The sequence below is a fragment of the Daphnia pulex genome, chromosome 2 (genome assembly GCF_021134715.1).
Source record: "Daphnia pulex isolate KAP4 chromosome 2, ASM2113471v1".
NCBI lineage: Eukaryota > Metazoa > Arthropoda > Branchiopoda > Diplostraca > Daphniidae > Daphnia > Daphnia pulex.
In genome coordinates, this window is record NC_060018.1 from 8655029 (window position 1) to 8675941 (window position 20913).

The following is a 20913-nucleotide window of genomic DNA, read 5'->3' on the forward strand; positions in this document are numbered from 1 at the left end:
TCCAACGGTGGCGTGGGTCAGGCTTTTTTTTTCCCGTTGGGATGTTGACTGGCTTAGCCAATGAGTTGATGAGAAAAAACAAAAAGGGAAACCGAACGACAACTAACAACCGTCGTAGCGTGCGGGGTTGACGGCTGAAACTGTATACACTCGCTGGCCATTCTACGTTTTCATATCTCTCCCCCGACGTCCTTTCTCTGCTGCTCTCCCCTGTGTGTGCTGTGTGTGCGCTCTGTGTGTAAAGTGTAAAAGAAAGTAAGGGAGCGTATCCGTGTGTGTCAGTTCCTCCCCTTAATCAGATGCAGCGCTCAAACAAAACAGTCCAACTATACGAGATAAGCGAACCGCATCGTCACCGGGGCCCAAGCGTCGACTTCACAGCAGTGCTGCAGCACAGCACACACATCGTTCTCGCTTTTTATCGTTGAGCCGCAAGCGGAATGTGAGGTGACCCATTCTCGGGTTTTTATTTTTTGCAATCATCTAGTTTTCTTTTGATTCTGTGGATGCGTGCGTTCGCTTCGTTCCAGCGTTCGAAATCGGCTCTAAACAACAACAAAAAAACACACACATATTCGAATTTCACGTCGTCGAGTTGAAGAACCAACACAACTTGTCAACTTCTCTTTGCGGTGCTACATGGCAGTGACAAAACACCTACTGTTTTCGTTCTTTATATAACGTGACCAAGTGTTTGTCTGTTGGCCACCAAAGTTGCAGTAAAAGGACCGGCTTCGGGCAAGCCAGAAATCCAGGTGTGCGACCGACGTGTGGTATTACTAGTGTATCTGCAAGTGCGTCACTCTGCCTCATCCCGCCATCGCCATGTATTCCGCTTTCAAAAAGCTGCCCGATTTATCATACCGAAGCCATAAGTTTCAAACGGACGCAGACGCTAGAAGCTTCGAGTCGTTCGACATACGGCCGGCCTATCTCGACAGGGGTCCATTTCTCGACCCGTCCAAGTACGTGGCGACACCGAAATCAGTCCGCTCCGGTTCAACGGCGACGGCCATTTCGGTCAGCTGCAACACCCACAGCCGCACAATGACGTCATCGCCCTCCAATTGTGAATTATCGGTGAACGGAGTCACCGGAGTGACGGGCATTCCCAATCTCGTGGAACTGGACGACGCCTTCAACACGCTCGATCCCGGGCAGCTCTTGCGGGAGAGCGCGGCGGCCGCCACCAGGGCCGCCCTTTTGTCCGAGATGACACCGAGAGTGGCCTCATCAGTTCCTTTGGCCGATTCGATCCAGTACGCTTCGGAGAGGCGTCGCAAGTCTTCGAGCATTTTAGTCGATGATCTTCTTCAGGAAATTTATCGCCAGTCCAGCAGAAGCAATGAGGAGGACGACGACGACGAAGCCTTCGCAAACCCTGTGCAACTGGAAGTGTCGGCCAGCAGAGACGACCCGACCTACTGCGCACCTGGTGGTTCTCATTTCTCATCCAAGTGCAGCGAGCCTCTAAAAAAGAAAGGTGGTAACTCGAAACTGCTTCTTCTCCTCTCGTTACATATGATAGTATATATAGAGATATTCAGGGTATACATGCATCAGGCAGAGCACGTCTCTCCGCTATATGTCTGACCGTGACGCACTAATCAGCGAACCATACTATCTCTCCTCCTCTGCCTCCTCGCTACAGAGCAGCAGCATATCAGATTACATTTGACGATAAACATCCAGTCGTGGCACGTTCACACGCTTTTATTCAAGTCCCGACCGAGGCCGAGGTTTTTTGCTGTGCTCTGGCGTGCGGCGTATTCAATTCTAATCTCGCCCTCAATGTTTGCCTATATAAAGTATATGCTTCTGAGCGCTGAACTCTTACAAAACCTAGACAGCAATTTTAATCCCCTTGTGTTTTCTGACAACCTCGAACGTCGTTCACTTCCTCTTCTATAGAATAAAAGGCTCACCTCAGCTATATCTATTCATATGCACTCCCTGGTCTAACAACTGCGTTATTCATTCCTTGGGTTCGAACTATGGCGACAGTTTCTATTGGTAACTTAACGTCACTCGATAAATGGTGGCGTCAGTCAGTGTCAACATCAAAGATCATCAAAGATCGAATCAGTATATTTATTTCTAGAATTTTCCGGAATACAAACTTTGCTATGCTGCCGGAATATTGCACAGCGCTATATAGAAGAAAAAGAAAGGTTGGCATAAGGTTACCCGCATGTATTCATGAGATGACTATAGTTGATGAACGCCAAAAGCGAATCCCGTATTTCAAACCAGAGATATTTCCGTAACAGCCCTGAATAAAAAATAAGACAGAATGTCAAACTAAGCTTCTAAAATTTCTTTTCAGCTCTTTGCTTATCCCTCAATTTTTTAAAAAACCTTAGCCGTTATTATCGAACCATCATTGATTTTCAATCATGCCTTTCCAACCTGGCTGCATCTCTAAATACGCCCTCCGTAGTCCGCACCTTATACTGACTGAATGCATTTCTGTGCATACTCTATTACATTAGAGAATAGCAATCACGTCGACGAGAGTCTGCCGACTCTTTGTTCTTCCCCTAATAGTGTCTGCGCCCCTCACAGAGTATCTTGCTCTTTCAATAATAAAAATAAAAGGAACTGTGAGATGATCACGAATTGATGAGGTACGTACGCGCGCAGTACTTGCGTCAAGAGTTGTCGCACGGGGGCTGCTGAGCTCGCTTCTTCCTTCTCCTTTGAAAGTGAAGCAGCGCTTTAGCTTTCCCGACAGATCGAACCACTATTTTCTTACTAACCGCCCCTCTTTATCAACGTGCAGCTTGCGTCATATCGATAGATGCGCTTGCATCGATCGATTTATTCACCTAGCGCGCTCTTTCGCTTTTATAATTGCTGGTTAGCATTCATCATTTGCCCCCCTGCCGCCGTTGCGTTTATACTAAACACACTTTGGCACTAGCAAGAATCCATCTTTCATCGTGCGCTTTTTACGACCTTTACCCACCAGCAACCAACAAACAAGCCTATAGGGAAAAGCGCTCAAAACTAATTGGATTCAAACACTATTGCTCCGAGCGCGCGTGCGGTTCCCAATATGTGAAAAATAAATGGCCTCTCACGATAGGAGCGTTCCATTTGTCCTGTTTTTGGTTCACCTTATTCCGCTATTCACGACTACTAGTTTATTGCATTCTCTAAAGGTCAATCCCCCTTCCCCCGTTCGCTTTGCAATTTATTTGTACCTGTTATTTCTTCTTTTTTTAATTGGCTATAGTCCATGTATTTTCAAACGACACGTCGTCACTTTGTATATAATATTGATCGCCCTCGTTGAACTAAATTTCCTGTTTGAACGCTACAGGTACGTGGGAATTGGAGGTGATGCGTGATCACTTGCGCGACGCATTATCGCGTGTAACCGCCTTGTTGATTCAGAATCTGACGCAACGAGATCGTCTGCTGGTGGAACGCGAGAAAAATTACGACGTCATCACCGCAATTCTTCAAGCCGCTTCACCTAAGCGAAGTAAGTCATCGGATCCTCATATCCTTTACAGCATTCAAAAGAGGGGATAACCCTAAAAGTATTACGGCACGCGCGCATCATATTATACGTGTTCAAGCGGGCGACACTTTGGGAAGATAAGAAAACAGCAAAAATGGAGGCCGAATATAAAAATATTCATGCTTTTTGGGAGAGGCTCTTGACTGTTGATTAAATGGATGAGAAAACGGTTCGTTCGGCGCCCAACGTCTTCAATTATAGCGCCAACACAATTAAGCCGCTAATGAGGACGGGAACGGATGGTTCTCGTGGTGCTGCTGATCTCTGCTCTGTGCTGTGTTACGGATCATTGCAGACAGGGACCCAACCTCAAAGGCTAAAACAAACGCAGGAAATAACCCCCCCCCCCCTCCAAAACATTTGGCAACGAATTCAAGTCACATTCTGCCGGATGATGCGATTTGCGACAAATGTTACATCAATAAAAGAAAATCGAAGCTCGTCGGTTAAAAAAAAGAAAACCAAGTTGATCTCCGAGAAATTGTTTTTTGATTGGTCCCAAATGTTTGTATTTACTCGCTCAGCCCACCCCCTCACTCGCTGGATTGTTATATAGCAGCTATAAAGTTTCTTTTCTTGTATGCAGTTTTGAAGGAAATAACGAGTACCGGAAGTGTTTGCGCCATGACGTGCGTGCCAGCCAATAGCCGGCTGTTTTTTTTCTGCTCGTGCATATGGTCAAGCCACCCAAGTCCCCCAACAAAAAAAAAATCAATGGCATTCGGCGAAAATGCATGAACAGACGAACGAGGTATATAGCGGCTTATTTTAATTGATGCACGACACGATCGAATGTATTCAAGGCCTTTTTTTTGACAAAGCCTCCCCCCCCCCACACTCGATCCGTTATTCAATACTTTCTTAAGGTTTCTTTCTCATGTCGAATCGAGTTACAATATACGCCATGCGGTGCATCCTATACTCTTAAGAATCAAGATGCAGTGTTTGCTGAATCACGGTGTTTTGTGATTCATGAATCAAAATCATGAATCATTTTTCTTTAGTTTTAGGGAAATCAAAAATCAAATCAAAAATCAAATTTTTTTTAAATTTAATTCATGAATTAAAATCAAAAATTAAATCAAAAATTCTTTTATTATTATCACAAAGAAAAAGCATAAACTTACATATTAAATATATTTGTCAGTCAAGTTTAAGATTCATTTTTAAAAGAAGAAGAGTTTCAAATCTACTGTCAGTAAGTCGTGTACGTCTACATGATAAAACCAGTGCAGCGATGCTAAAAAGTCGTTCTACTGGTGCACTGGATGGAAGGGTAGTGTTATATTTTAAAAAGAGGGACTTAATATTTGGACATTTGTCAAAGCATTTAAAATCTCGCGATTCATTAGTTAGGAAATGGTCTACTTCGGTTAGGCAATAACTGGGGAAATTAATTTCTGTTGTTTTCCGTCAAGTGTCAAAAGATTATCTAATTTTTTTTTAACTTCTAGTTTTGTGAACTCATCCTCAATCCAATTTAATTTGAATTGAGGATGAGTTGCAGGCAGGCAGACTAAAAAAAATTTCATTTGATAAAAAAATAAGTTGTCAAATTTACCAAGAAAAAAATTTCTTGATTCGATTTAAAATTTACCGTTTTTGTAATAATTCAAATCACAAATCAAATTAAAATCCCAATTTTGATTTAATTTGAATAATTAAATTAAAAATGATTTAATTTTTGATTTAATTCATGAAAACGATTTAAAATCAAATTTGATTCAGCAAACACTGTCAAGATGGAAATGAATTCCAGTGAAATGGCAATAAACGAGAGGAAACAGTAGGGTGAGGAGCGCGCACCGAAGCAGGGATGACTCGAACGAGTGAATATGAAAAAGAGGAAAAAAGAATCGAGTCAGAGTATAGTCAAAGAAATAAAACAGAGCAGCTGAGCACAATCGCACGCCAGAGAAAGGATTTCTGCTCGGCTACATATGGCATATATATAGTACTCTCTAATCTCTATACAATCTCCTTTTATCCCTCTGCAGCGCATTAGTCCTACTAAATAATTTGGGAAATAAATCAATCGCAAATCTTCAAAGGAAGGTGACAACCAACGAAAGACTGCGCACGATTATATAAGAAATGCAGCATACATCTATAATAGAACATGAATCACTCTCAACTATAACTCAATTTCTTTTAAAACATGTGCAGCCCTTTTTGCACAAATCCGCTATCGTTCGGGAGAGGAGAAGGCGAAAAGAGCGGCGTTCTGTAGGAGTAAAAGGTCGTTGTTATTGGGAACGCGCGAGACTGACGCGTGGGTGGACAGTTCATTTAAGACAATGGCACCGCGACGAAACAGGCCCAGCAGTGCGTCGTAACCATGTGACGAATATTACCTACCCAGTATATAGCGGGAGCAACAGAGAGGAAAAGTCTGATAATATATTACTAGGTCGTCGTGCAGTCTGATGTCAAAAACCTTATTTACAAGAATGGAGGGGTAGCAGCAGCACGTCGTTATACTAGACAGCGGGGGAGGGCCATAACGGTCTATTATCCAGCGTATTGAGCGATTCCGACTAAAAAAGCAAATAGCCCAACATGATGTCCCAGCGAATTCAAACAAAAACGACGAAGATGGATCCAACCGAGTGGCAAAAAGATTTTGTTCGTGTTCGAGGGTTATGGGCGCTGCTCGTTCACAGAGATATGGTGGGCGGACATGGAGGCTGAATTTATATTATCTAACCAAAGACTCTCTCTCTCTACATATGAGCGAGCAGCGAGCTTCGTTTGCTGTGCTGTGCGGATCGATTGCGGCCGACGAATGCGCCTGCGCCGCCTCCACCAAAGCCGCGTGTAGGGCACTCGTTTACTTGGTAGCGCTAGCGACCGTCCGCCCACAGCCGTGCACACGCAGTCATCTCTCGTATACGTCGCTAATATCTTTAGATCTTTTATAAATGTCGAACGGCCAACCAGTCGTCGCTTCCTATCCATCCCGGCAGGACTTGCGCTATTTTTTGCCCCCGCCATCCATCCGATTTCTATTTTCCGAACGGCGAACAAGAACAGCATCGACTGGAGGACTCAAAAGGCTCAGCACTATTTGCCCAATCGATGCTAGCCAATGCTGCCATGGTTCTTATAAGCCTTGATTGCTAAAGTGCGTGAATTTGCCCCCGATTGCTGTGAACTCTACTCGCGTGTATATCTCTCTCCGCTGTTGCCTTTCGGGTCCCGCTGTCCGTTTTCGCAGAAGAGCAGGGGGATTTCAGAGGCCAGCCAAGTGGTTAAAGTGGTGCACTTCCCTCCTTTTTTTTTTTTTTGCTTTTTGTCCAGCCTTTTTATTTGGTCCCTTCTTTTTGATTCCTTTATTCCTCACACAATCGACTCGTCCGTCAACCGCCTCTGTGGTCTAATCTCGACTTGGCCGCCGATTCCTGATGAACGAATTCTTCAATTCACTTCGTCGCGTACCGTCGACCAAAGGTTTCCGATTCTTTTTTTTCTTTTTTCATTCGTTCATTGCTTTTGTTCCCCCCCCCCCTTTTTCCGATCGGAATCCCGTCTTTTCCTCCTCCGTGACTCATCCCCACTTTTACTATGTTCTCCCTTTTCCTTATTCGCCCCTTCTTCTTCTCAAGATGCCAGGAAAACAAATAGGCGTGCTCTCCGCCACGTCCTATACTAGGCTGGCCCTTAGATATTTCTCACTTTGCGATCGCAATTTGCAATTATGTCTTTTGATTTGATTTCTTTTTTTTTAAATGGCTGTTGCTGTCGTGACGCATCTGTTCAATTTTCCTGCTCACTCACCTCGAATTTCGGGAGCACGTCGCTTCAACACCTCTTGGCGCGCCAAGTGGATGCGCAGGAGTCAATGTTGACTCGGTAATGCCATAATCAAAGTAGCTGTCACTCGCGAACGCCATATGATGCGTTCGCTCTCTTTCTCATTCAAATCCGCCTTTGGCGCTCGCGGTTGGCGAATCGTCTTCTTCTTTTCGACAAAAGGGGAAAAAGAACGATATAGGGCCAAGTGATGGTGGATGCAGATCGCTTCCCACTGAATAGAAGTTTTCTGTATATTTCGTCTTTGAAATTCTGGGTTTGATCCAATCGAAGCATCGATCAACGACCGACAAAGCTCCTGTCTTTTCACGAGTGCTCCTAGACCAGAACCGTATACCTAATAACAGTCTAGAAAGAAGTTACGCACACAAGCGTAGACCCTAAAGTAAACTATTGCCAAAAGTGATAACGGCGAACCCAAAGTCAGCAATTGCATCCCGAAACACGTTTACTAACATGTTGGAAAGTTGGAATATCAATAAGATTTCATTCATGTGGGATCGATATTACCTACATATCCCAAGAGTATTATGGATGACGACACGCGTTTGTTGGTGCCTCGCCCTCGGTTACGACTCGCGCGGTATATTAAAAACATTAAGACAAAAATACGAGACTATAAATATAGTCGCCACTCGCCAGTATATTTATAGCTTCTTCCCGTAAGCCTTTGAGCGAAGTCTCTGCGAAAAACAAAAAAGACGCGTGAAACGCACCAGCTGCACTATTTTGTTATCCCTCGCCAGCGTAAATTCGAAATGAAATAGTCGAGATGTGTATTTTATCAGGCTTCTGTTTCATTGGATTTGGCTTTGGTGCACTCTAGACTTTCTCTCCTCGCTTGTTGGGGTTGCGCAACGTAAAGGTCGGAATTTGCGTTCTTTTTTCCTTCGTGTGACCTTCTGCACTCGTCTCATATCTCTCAAGTATTTATGCATGCATATGTACATAAATATTTAATGTCGTTGGTTTTCCTTAATTAGATCAATCTCGCCACACCTAACACGATTATATTTTCATTAGCATGTCTGTTGTCTCGGTAATACAATGCTCGCGGTTTGGGATTACCAAATACCAAAAGAGAATATACAGAAATGAAACTTAAACTCAATTTAAGCTCAATTCATAACGCAGTACGTCAAATTAAATCGAATCACGTCAAAGGATGAAGTCTTTTGTCTACATTATCCATCACTTTTGAAAAATAAACTATAATACGATCAGCGACGTGCTCAGATCAAATTCCATTTTGTTCATTTAGTTTGTCTAGATACCCATTTATTCGCATAATATCAAAATGAAATCGATACTTACGTGAATCATATAAAATAAGCGCAAAATAAGATCGTATTGAACTCTTTCAGAATTAAATTGCGTGTGTGAACGTGAACGTGAAACTTATACACCTTTCAAAAGTTTCTTTTTTCTTCTGCTTATAACAATGTGTTTTTTTAAGGGAAATCCAAGTACATTCTCTAGTCTACTTGAAAATACACAAAGTTGGTTGGAGCCTAGAATAGCCTCCAATTTTGATGGTTGGTGGTTCGTGCTGAGCCGATCCTTTTCATTCTCTGTACCAAGTACCACACGTATAGAAAAGCGAAAGGAAGGGGTTTGCCGCAAATATCCCGTGGCTTCCTTCAAACTTTTCGCACAAAAATTACACGGGTGTGGCGGAGATAAATGCGACCAACTTCCATTTTCAACTCGTCAAGTTTTTCCATTGAGACATCGTTATTTATGAGTTGATGTTACTTTTACTTATTATCTTATCTAGGTCAAGATACAAAAATGCGGTTTAGCATAGATCCACCAATCAATAGCAGCTATTCCTCACCGCCCACTCTTCCTTCGCCTTGCTCCTCCTCCTCTTCACACCAAAAATCATCAGCACAGAACCAGCCGGACACTGGATGCCGAAAACCGGATTCGTCTGGATTTCAGCAATGGCACGACGCTATGCGAATGGTCGCCAGACTTCCAGGTGGAGTTCCACCTGAATTTCGCCGAAAGGTAATGTTCATACAGTAGGAAATCTATTCTGGCACATTCTCCTCTTCTCCCCTTTATAAAATTAAGTTGATATTGTCGACAAGGAGAAACGGCGGAGCATCTGATAAAACCAAATGCACTCGCAGTTTGTAGGGTGCACCCGAGCAAACAACGTTACCAGCTGACGTCTATGTTATTAGCCTAGTTTGGCTAATTGAATGAAAAACGAATAGTTGCCGGGAGATGGCCTGTGGTCACTTGCATCCAGCTCGGCTATGGCGTTGGCGTGTCTAGATATAGAATCCAAGACCGCTGTATCCAGCAGCAGGTGGCTTCGATCGATGGGTGTGCTCCTCGCCTCCTCCAGACACCCACACAGTGGCGCTTTAGACACTGCTGTGCGTTTATAGATTGGAGAGAAATGTGTTACTTATTTACTTCCCCGTATAGACATTTCCCTTCGCATTCTAACCCCAGCATGACACATTCCCGTCATTCTACGCAAGACTACTACGCTACTATACCACTGTAGTAACACACTTGCCGTACAACACTGATGCGAGTGTATATTTTTTGTTTGTTTGTTTTGTTTTTAAATTTATTTTAAATTTTTCGCTATTCTAATCCATACCTATCCTGTATCTTTTACATAATACATGTTGCCATCGGTCTTTTTGAATCGACTTTTCGCTACCCTTAGCTGTGGCTGACACTGGCAGAGCAGCATCTGTTGCGCATTGGAGTCGACTGGTCGGATGTGGAACGCAACTGCTTTAACGATCGGATCAATCCGGATGACGAGGATCTCGGCGCTCAAATTGTTCGGGTATTGAAAACATTTTTCGTTTACTGCACTTAATTTGTTAGTCTAAATAATTCTCTTAGAATGTAATATTTAATGAATCGCAAAAATGTGTATTGTGTGCATTTCGTTTATTTAATGTAGGATCTGCATCGGACGGGATGCAGTTTATTCTGTGGAGAAGACGCCTTACCTAATCAGGTAGTAGCTTTTATTTTGAAATATTTAAAAAATACAGTTGTTTCATTCATATTTGTAACAAATGTTTGAATGGCAGGCATTATTAAAGCGGGTGCTGTTGGCTTACGCCCGTTGGAATAAAGCAGTTGGCTATTGCCAAGGCCTCAACGTTCTGGCCGCCCTTTTGCTTGAAGTCATGAACCGCTCCGAAACCGAGAGCCTTAAAGTATGTATGGTCGAGATGACAGCAGATCAATTTTAATGCCAGATTTTGTCTGTACGTGATTTATTGCTTCATCATTTATCATTGTCACACATCATTCGGCAACTTTTAGTAATAAGTTAACGAAATTTTACTCACATTTTTTCTTCTTCAAAATTTCCTGTTCTAGGTGATGATCTATTTGATCGAAGGTGTCCTTCCAACTGGATATTTCGCCAACAACTTGCGTGGGCTATCTATTGACATGGCCGTCTTCCGCGATCTTCTCCGCCAGCGGCTGCCAGCTCTATCACGGCATCTGGAGATGCTCCAGCAATCAGAGTCCTGCACCGGATCTTCGTCGTCCTACTGCATAGAGCCTCCGTTGACCAACGTATTCACCATGCAGTGGTTCTTGACTCTCTTCGCCACTTGCCTGCCCAAGGCGGCCGTCCTCCGCGTTTGGGATCTTATTCTCCTCGAAGGCAACGACATCCTGCTGCGCACCGCTCTGGCCATCTGGCAAACGCTTGCCGAGTCAGTTCTTCGTATTTATCTAATCGTACATTCACGCAAAGCAAAAATTCATTTGTATTTCCTTTGATTTGCAGACGTATACTAACAGTGAGGACGTGTGATGATTTCTATTCAATCATGGCTGTTCTGGCCCGTGAGATGCTCGAGTTTGGGTTGATGGAACCAAACCACCTGGTCCAGGTCTGTTTCATAAGGCTCTAACAAGAAAGTTTACAGTTTTGAATTAAACAAGCAGAAACTAAATTATGCAACTCTTCCGTGCAGAGAAATATGACGATATAACAGTCATAAGAATGTTATGTTGGTTGTTGCTTATCACCAAATAAGAATTGCGGCAATATTTCTGTGTGAAAGATAATAGTAAATAATCAATGTGCGAATATTTGAATGTTTTTTTTTAGACAATCGTCAGCATGGCACCTTTCCCGTTCCCAGGACTGAATGAACTTCGTGATAAATACCGGTATGTAGTATATTTTACAACGGACATCTGCAACACTACTATGCAAAACAGTTTTTCTTTGAGAGCGTGCTGGGAACCATCGTAAAATTTGTTTTCTCTACGTAAATATTTAAATAAGTTGGCACGAAACGATCGTGTTTTTTTTTGTTTTTTTGTTTTTGCTTGTATTACAAATGTGCGACACTCACATGCAATATTAATGTCCCTGTGTTTCTCAGATACAACATCACGCCATGGAGCGGTGGAAGTGGTCGAGTCCGTTTATTTTACAGCGACGACGATCCGGACGGAGAAGCAGAGGAGGACGAGGACGAAGAAAAGACGAAAGCCATGAACGCTGTGGCCACTGTTTTCGGTGGTCTAATGACATCGTCAACGCTATTCCGGACCACAAGCCGACGGATCACTGACATCACATTCCGAAAATCCAGTAATCCGAAGCACACGTCCTCCCCCGCGTCCTCGTCCAGCAACGAGAAGGAGAAACTCCAGCTGGACATTGCGGCCCTGAGGAAACAATACGCCAAATTACGTGAGCGTCAGAAACAGGCGCACGTCATGTTCTGGACGGTGGCGTCCAGTGCGTCCAGCAACGAACGAAAAGGATCCTCTTCGGATAACCCAGCAAGTGCTGCTTTTTCGTCGACATCGTCCGGTATCAATCCGGTCACCCACTTGTTGGCCGGCCGAAAGCCTTTGTTAACTCGCAGGCCTTCGACGTCGTCTTCGCCTTCTTCATCCTCGTCTACTTCTTCGCAGCAGGGACCAAAATTGCGACTCCCACCTCCTCGGATTCCTCCACTTGTAGGATCCACCGACGGCAAGGTACGGGTCATTTTTCCACTTGAGCAAGATTGAATGGGCTTAATAAAGAATTTTAAGGCCAGCCACTTGATCTCCTTCTTCGCACTTGGATACGCCCCCACACCCTTTGATTTGATTTGATTTTTATTGGCACCATCATACGTCACCATTCATTGTGACTATATGGCACACGCTGCGTTGCAATGATGAGCATAAAGCATTCCTTTACCTTACGATAAAAATGTGTATTTAGGAAACCACCAACCGTTAGATTTCCGTTCAAGATTTTCAAAATTTCCACATGAACCGAATAAAATTGGCCTGATACATTGCATCTTACTAATTTATCCATGAAAACAAAGAAATGCCCTGACATAAATTCCCTTATTTTTCATATCCGAATATTAGATAGCTTTAGTTAATTTATAGTATATAGGTTCGTACGAATTGTACAAATTTAATTTTGCAAATAGATTTATCTACCCCAATGACAAACTAGCTCGACTAGCTCTTCTCTGCCGTCTTAAATCATTGCTTTGGTTTTTTTGCTTATCTTCGGTTCGATCAATTCAATCTCTTTATTTACTGATTTATTTTTTGTGTTTTTTGTTGCTGTTTTTTCCGCTCTTTTCCACTTCGCTGGTGTTGAAACTGTGTGACGTGAATAAGTGGCGATGTCTTATGCATATTTCGTTCATTAATGCGCGCATTAATGGCCTTTCTTTTTTTAAATCTCCTTGCTTCACATCTTTTCATACTTTTTGTACATACATGGGATTCTCTTTCTCTTGTTCTTTCGGAACAAAAACCATTTGAAGTTTGACAACTTTAACATTGCCATCGTCATACCCCTTGAGTTTTTAATCGTTCGTGAGTTATAATCACCTTTTTGTCTGTATGTGAATACGTGTTTCTTTTTTAAATATGCATTATATATGTGATTATATGCGTGCCTGTCTTTGACTGGTCTTTGAATTGTCGACAATGTTAAAAAAAAAAAAATTAACAATAGAAGTTACCGTCAACCCTTAACGGCTTACTGTATAAGTAGAAATGAATTAGGGAGATAGACAAGGGATAAGGGGAACAGATGGAGTAGACTATGGCGTGCCCCATGTTTTGATAGTTGTTACACTGCCTAGTGAAAATTAGTTTACGTGCAAGAATAATGAACTTTTTAATGTTACGACATGGTTATTTTAGAGTAAAATAGATTGATCAGATCTTATGACGTCGAACAAATTATGGTGAAATAACGTTATTTACGCAATTGAATTGCAATGCCTTTATTCCTCATTTCAGTTGATTTGAAATAACATTCATCTTGTATAAATCAGTACGTTATATACTGTTACATCTATTACAAAAATGTTGTCTAACGGATCTCGTCAAAGGATTCAAAGGATCTCATCCATTCATCTCGAAATAACAAAATGTTAACAATCAAAAGTATGCCGGTATTATTTGTGATGAATGAATTTCCTGAATGCACGACTTACGACTTTTGCGTGACGATATCCGTAGCGTAGCTTGTGTCAATTTGCAATTTATTTTATCGTATTTTATTTTGTACTGGCATTTAGAATGTCCTTAAATTCATTTGATGTAGGCTAAAATACTGTTGTATTATTTTTAAACTAGGCAAATTGGTAGTTAAATAGCTAACAGCAGTAGTATTATGGAGACCATCGACAAAGATCCTTATAGTAGGCCTATATACACATAGCTGTAACCTAAAATATAGCTAGCGCCGACATTGACTGTTAATTGACACAAATCCTTAAACGTTTGTGCTTGAATTTTCATTTTTGTCACAATTTAAGGCAAAGCTTGGAATTTTTCTTTTGCACGAATATCCCGGAATTGTTCATCATTTTTTAATTAGAATATTTTATTATGACTTTATTACACAGCTTGCGCAGAGTTGTTTTATTTTAAATTCTTCGGTACTTCTGACCAATTACTCAATTAGCTACCAGTTTTAGAATAGGCTTGCATCTCATTATTGGTTGCTGACATGCTTATTTATTAGATTTTGTTTTTCTATTTTTTCTCATTGCATCTGAAATATAATGTATAGGCTTATTTTTCGGCCCCAACGACGCCTTCCGACAAGTCCGACAATGAACCCACGTTCGAGAGTGTCAGAACTGGCCAAGTCAATCCGTCCAAAGATCCCAGCAAACAGCGGCAGCAACATCAGCAACAACGTCGTAACAGCGGATGCGCGACGTCAACGCCATCGAATGACGTCCGGCAACAATACATGGCGGCACCCTCATTGTCCCAATCCGGAACGACAGCGTCAACGCGAGGACTGGCAATAACTGTCAACCGTTCAAGACTGGTTCAGGAGCTGCTCGAACAAAATTCTGCCATGCTATTGAAACTGAAAGATCGTCCGGAAGTGATGACGACGAGCGAGCCGTCGTCAGCAGTTCCAATGGGTGACGCCAGTGAAACGGTCGTCAATGAAGGGAATCAGCAGCAACAGCAGCCAGGCTCCGTGGTAAACAGTAAAGGAGCTAGTCCCATCCATCGCAATCCGTTTCCGAGAAATCTGGTCAGACCGCCGAAAGACGTCGTCGTTAAATTAGGTCTATACAGCTCTTCGCAGAAATTTTAATGTCTAAAATTATCCGTGGCAGTTTAACAGTGTTTTCGATATGAAATGAATATCAAAATGGATTCAATTTAAGTATGACTGCGTCGACTGAATTTTCACAAATGCTTACATCACGATATTTTTGTTTTCAAATTGTTATCGACCTCTGTCGACATATGAAAAAAGAATAGGCCAAAATAAATTTGATGCGTAGCATTTCTATGATTCTATTGTTTCACTTTATTTGTTGCAGATCGACTACGTAGTAAATGAAAGATTTAATTTTTCATTTGACAACCGACTAGAAATCGTTAAATTAAGGATGGGCAGCGGCCCAGGCGGGTATAGCTCGGACTCTCATCTCAGGGGGGTTTTTGAAGAACTGACTCTTTAGTTCGACAAATGTGAGCAGGAATTCTTGGTCTCATGTTGTAAAATAAATTGCTTGTTAGAAAGCGAATATTTTCGATCGGGAATTCACTTAACTCTGCCGTTTTGTAATTTTTAACAAATTTCATATGCTAATGAAAAGCGATTTTTAATCAGCGTCGCATTTTTATTTTATTTTCTTTCATCTCTAGAAAAGTTAGGCAAAAGCATTCTAAATTTCTAAATTATTCTGTGTCTTGTTTGTGAAACTTCCTCATACTAACTGTCTAGAGCGGAATTTCATCTAGACTTATTGTGTTAGTGACAAAAAAAAACAAATCGACTCGATTAAAAATGGGAACGTAATGTAATACACATGGTTATTTATTATTTTGAGTAGTTCTTGGATGAAAAAAAAAATATATTTTCGGTTCCCAACATTTTCAGGATAACAACCATATGTATCCAGCACACAGATGGCACCAAGCCGGCAACCACCTAAAGCACCAGCAATAAGTTTTTGAATGCAGATACTTAGTGGCCTTATTTGGTTATATTCCTGTGTTGGAGCTAGTCACACGCAAAGTCCGCGCGTGTCGCAATTTTGGTGTAATTTTGTTAGAGTATAGGTCATATTGTTTAAGAGGGATGACCTGGTCATCCCTCATTAAAATATTAAAAAACAGCTTATTTTCACAAAAGTGGACAATTTTTCCTATTCCTGCTTCGTCGTTTCTGAAACACCAAACGTAACACACAAACGAGTGGTCTTTGAGTAAGATTAAATGTATTATCATTTCCAAAAACGTAATAAATATAATATAGATAGAAGAGTATAAAATTGCTGTCAAATGTAAAGAATATATTGTCATTGTAGTACATAAAATGGAAACGACTAGTTTGGAATTTACTTGACTATCAGTGACTATAGGTTTTTCACACAGGTTTTTCATCGTCGTTATTAAAAAACGCATTATGCGTAGCAATACAAAATGTGCAAATATTTTTTTAAATATTTCGAATAAGAAATTTGACTGAATTCTTGTCGGAGGAAATCCATCATTGAAATCCAACATCACGTGACGTGTGTGTCTGGTTACAACAACAACAACAACTGGTTACAACCATTCTCTTTGAATTGAAGAGAAATATAAAAATGTTTTTTATTTTCTTTAACTATTTAAGAAATCGCTTCGAGTCCTGTCTTCGATCATGGACTTTCTTGACTGTTAACTTTTCCGTCCACTCCATGAATCCGTATTCTTTGAAGGACACAACTCCAGCAACTTTAAATGGGACATGCAGTCAACAAAAGCACCGATAGAAGATAGCCTCTACTTAGGCTAAATACAAAATATACGTAGGTTTATCGCTTCATAATTAGTACAAAAGGAACGGATAGCTCGAGCCTCAAAACCGCTCAAAACGTTAGGTGACGCATTACGGCCATGGCATTGGTACATTACCCAGTGTAGCCTGCTTGTTTTATCAAAATGACCTAGATTTTAATTCGCCTAAAAATCATTTCAAATGTTTGATCATTAGTCTGGCGGCCGTATGGACCCCGTCCGATGAGAGTTGCTGGAACGGCTGTTGGTCACCATCAATTGTAAAAGCGTCGTATTGGATTGTTTTTAGACAAAGAAAACCAGCCTTAAGGAAAGCGCGAGCCGAAAATTCACTCGTCGCCTCCGAGATTATCAAAGAATAGCCCAACGTTTTAGTCAATTCCTCCGTCAACTGAATCAATTTTTGAGCCAGTCCCCGTCCGCCAAAACGTGGATTAACACAGAGCATTTGGCAGGAAACCAGCGATTCGACTTGATAGCCGTTGAAAACATCTTCGCCGGAGACCAATTCATCTAGTACGCGAGTGATCATCCACATGTTGGGTTGCGAGTCGCGTTCGACGAACGTGAAGATGTTGACATCTTCTGGATCGTTTACTTTCCGCTCAACGTCATTTAGGCAAACGGCTACAATTTCACCTTGATTGTCAACCGTCGAGTCTTCGCTATCGAGGGATCGTAGTCGGACAACAATCTAACACAGAAATTTGCATCAGAATAATTTCCAGTAAAACGTATAATAACGGATAAAAGCTCAAACCGACAATCCTTCGCGTATCTCGTGCTCCAGCATTTTGGAAAGCCAAGGGCGGACTTCCTTGTTGGGGTCGAGTTTAAGCGACTGGCCGAGTGGTTCTTCGGCGAAGAAATATTTGAGCAGGAACTCGGCGACTTGTTCGACGTTTTCCTTTTGGATTGTGCGGAAGTAGAAATCGGGCAAATCAGAGTCGTGGTGGATCCAATTCAGCGTCGAATCTGCTCTCGCTGCCGTTCCCTTCATCTTGTGATCGCAATTCGGATTCGGTTGCTTTTTCAATATTCCTTTAGAGATAACAGTGATTATGTAGTATGAGTCTAACCTTGAGTCTAACCTAGAAGATTCTACATTGTCGGCAACTTTATTTACATCTTGTAACCTAAACCTGAAAGTCGCTCGAAATCTTTAGCCAAAGTTTTTACATCAGGTTGATGTAAACGGGTGTAAACGACAAAGTATGAATTTGGCTTTAAATCTCACCTGCAAGTTACACACAAATTATTTACTACAGTACCAATATTTTACATTGCAAAAATTTAGCCCATTATCATTTAAACAGTTTTATTTAGTGGCGGTTTATTTTCAGTAACTAGATATGTAATAAGACGTTTCTCACTTGACGCAAACAATGTGGGTCAAAATGGAGCATCTAGTCGAAACACACCCATTGTTCAATATAGCACAAATATTATGTTGGGAGGAATTCTTTTGTTTTCCTTTACTCCTGACTGGAATTGAAAAATTCTTTTCCTTCTCCCTTTTTTTTTCGGTTGGAATCCACTTACCGCGTACCAATAAGTGACAAAGCGCCACTGCTGCAATGCACGGCGACAGATTTTGTCACGGGCGTCGCCTCAATCAGCGATTGCAAACTGCCATTGTTCCACTTTTTCTACAGTCCCTCTTTTCTCCAGTGACATTAAAAGCTGCTACTCACCTTGATGCTTGCAGCCATAAAGTGATGTATTGATCTAAAGCGCGTTTCTTTCGCCTCTTGTGTCCACTGGCTCTCCTCTTAAAAGGCCAACACACGTCGACTAGCCTCGTTTTCTTTTCCTATTTCCTTGGGACTACTGGTTGTCGAATATCACCAAATTAGTTGAACATCTGCACTTCTTGTGACGATCCGTGCTGGGCGCTCTTTAAATCCTATACGGTATATTCCTTTCTAGCTATTTTTCGCCTAACCGTTGGCAGAACTAAATAGTCTGTGTAGTAATATAGGCCTATATAAGCCTATAATAGTAAAGAGCTACTATAAACTCCCTGGCTGCTGCAGCTTTTTGGGCTATAGATATATAGGACCTATATAGTGCTAGATGTTGACTGGTCGGAGAGCTGAGAACTATTATTCAATTCTTGGCGAACGCAAGTCTATATCATCAAATGCTGGGAGGATAACAAAAATTCGAGGCTCTTTGTTGGGAGTGAGAGAGAGAGCGAGATGTGCTTGGTGTGCGTTTCCCGTGTTGCGCAGCGAGAAAAACTCAAGTTGGCTTCGGCGAAACGTTTCTCCTCCGATACACTGTATTCCGTATTCCTTTATTGTGCGTCCCAGCAGTTTGTTCTTCTCTTTTCGTCCATACTCCCCTTTTCCCTGTTTCTTTCTTTCTTTTTTCTTTCTTTTTTCCCTGTCGCATAATTGAAGGATGCACGGAGAGAACTGTCGAACCATTTGACTAGAAGAAGAAGAGACATTGGGGAAAATGTCATCTGCAGAGGAAGCACTTATTGGTGAGTCGACTGCGCTATTGCTGCTGCTGCTGCCTTGCGTGTTGCGAGACTACACAATGCATCGAGCATCCAGCTACGAGATTGGCGCACTCAATCCACCATATCAGACGTTATAAGTCGTCTGCAGCATGCGCAGACCAGATCTATTACCTACTGCTTTCCTCGATAACAATAAAAAGCCAAGATGACAATTCCCGTATTCTGTCCGCTGCTGCGTCCTCCCCTGAGATGGCCGTCATCCAGCCAGCAATTCTATAAGCTGACATCACGCTAAGAAATTCTTTGTGCTTTATGCAAGGCTTTATGCTCCACGGTGAGCAAAGCCAAACATTCGGAAGGGATGCGCGGTGTTCCGAGATATACAGTACCGTACTTAGTGCTCTTAATGGCTCTCCTCGTCGACGATAGATAGAAATGATCAAGATTTCCCTGGCGACTTCATATTCATAAGACAGCATCCTCATTATCGCGATGGAGAGACATTGATCAAATGAATTGACAACAGACGGAAGAATACAATGATGACGCCAAAGACGGTGAACGAGCCAAGGATGTCGGTCATTGGGTTTCCTTTTATTCTGTCTATATTTTGAGTGATGATGATTGAAAGAACGACTGTTTGGTGGCTAGCTGTCGGACTAGAGTGAATTTCTTGCTTCCGTCAAAGTGTGCCGTTTGCAGAAATGGGAAGAAGAAGGTGGATGAACAAGACTTTAGTCCTTTATTTCGCGCTTTTGCTTACACTACTGAGTTCTCTTCCCTGTCTATTGATTATCGGTTTCTTCTTGCCGCCTATGGGATTTTGATTCAGCCATCCACTGACTCTAGTTTTTTTTTCCCCTGTTTGGGCTCTACCGCGCGCTTTCGTAGTTTCCTTGTTCCTCTTCCTATTCCTTGTTTCCCTTGCACCCTTTTATTCCCGTTTCCTTATTTCCCTCCTTTTCAATCCCCATTTCCTAGTTGTTCTTTTGAGAGTGAGAGAAAAAAAGAAAACGATTGCCAAAGCTTTTTTCTCTGGCGCTCGGGGAGCGCGTTTTGTACATCAAGCAATTGCACGAAAAGCCCGTCGGACGTACCATCTAGTGATGATGATGGTATGGCTGCTGGTGCCGTTGCCGTTGCCGTTGCCGATGAGCGTGACGGAAGGAACCACGGGCAACAGTGTGAAGCAAATAGACTGCTGATCCATTTACCAGTTTCGGCGAAAATCAGCCACTCTTTATCACCTTTCTTCATGGCTGGTGACGATGTTATTCACGAGAGCGTAGAGTTTGAAATCTTTGACACGACACGGATACTATTGTCAAGGGGGTAGAGTGTCGTCGCAGATTGCACGAGAGGAAAATCAAAACAGAATCACTACCCACTAATGGAGAAATATTCACAGAGACGCGGCTTCTGTAACGGCAGCGAGAATGCTCCTACTAGACATGTCCTACTACTACAGAGTACAGACAGAGCAAGACGATCTCCATGCGACCTCACCAAACTTGGATCTCCAAGTCACGTGACGACTATCGACTTGATTCTAGCAGACGGCCCGTTTACATGGTAACATTATCTGCTCTTCCTGACGGGATCCTACCGGCACTGCCGCACTTGCGCACTGCTGATATAGGATGTCGTTCATCGGAAATTGGCCGAGTTTTGTGCAGTGTGAAGTCCAAATTCTTACAGGACTTCAGACTTGAGAGTAGTATTTTTTTTCTACTTAGGTTTTCCAACAAAGTGACTGCCTTGATAAATCATTAACAAATGATAAATCCGGATCAATTTC

General features: G+C 42.1%; 2 protein-coding genes across 3 annotated transcripts; one reads left to right on the forward strand and one right to left on the reverse strand.

Moving 5' to 3' along the window:
- Window positions 1-718: 718 nt before the first annotated feature.
- LOC124207101 (TBC1 domain family member 30-like) lies at window positions 719-15233 on the forward strand. Of its 2 annotated transcripts, XM_046604393.1 has the most exons (11): window positions 719-1483; window positions 3326-3490; window positions 9120-9355; window positions 10035-10160; window positions 10281-10337; window positions 10414-10542; window positions 10709-11055; window positions 11130-11235; window positions 11457-11518; window positions 11737-12343; window positions 14403-15232. In XM_046604393.1, the coding sequence occupies exons 1-11, from the start codon at window positions 826-828 to the stop codon at window positions 14946-14948; spliced, it is 3039 nt and encodes a 1012-aa protein (XP_046460349.1). In that variant the 5' UTR covers window positions 719-825; the 3' UTR covers window positions 14949-15232. The 2 variants fall into 2 exon arrangements, with proteins under 2 accessions (XP_046460349.1, XP_046460356.1); XM_046604400.1 differs by lacking the exons at window positions 719-1483; window positions 3326-3490 and adding an exon at window positions 5287-6979 and having other exon boundaries at window positions 14403-15233.
- Window positions 15234-16137: 904 nt separating this feature from the next.
- On the reverse strand, window positions 16138-20637 carry LOC124207162. The gene is made up of 3 exons (XM_046604490.1): window positions 20213-20637; window positions 17406-17686; window positions 16138-17339 (listed from the first exon to the last, which is right to left on the reverse strand). Exons 1-3 carry the CDS (start codon window positions 20370-20372, stop codon window positions 16818-16820), a joined length of 963 nt encoding a protein of 320 aa, XP_046460446.1. The 5' UTR covers window positions 20373-20637; the 3' UTR covers window positions 16138-16817.
- Window positions 20638-20913: the final 276 nt, after the last annotated feature.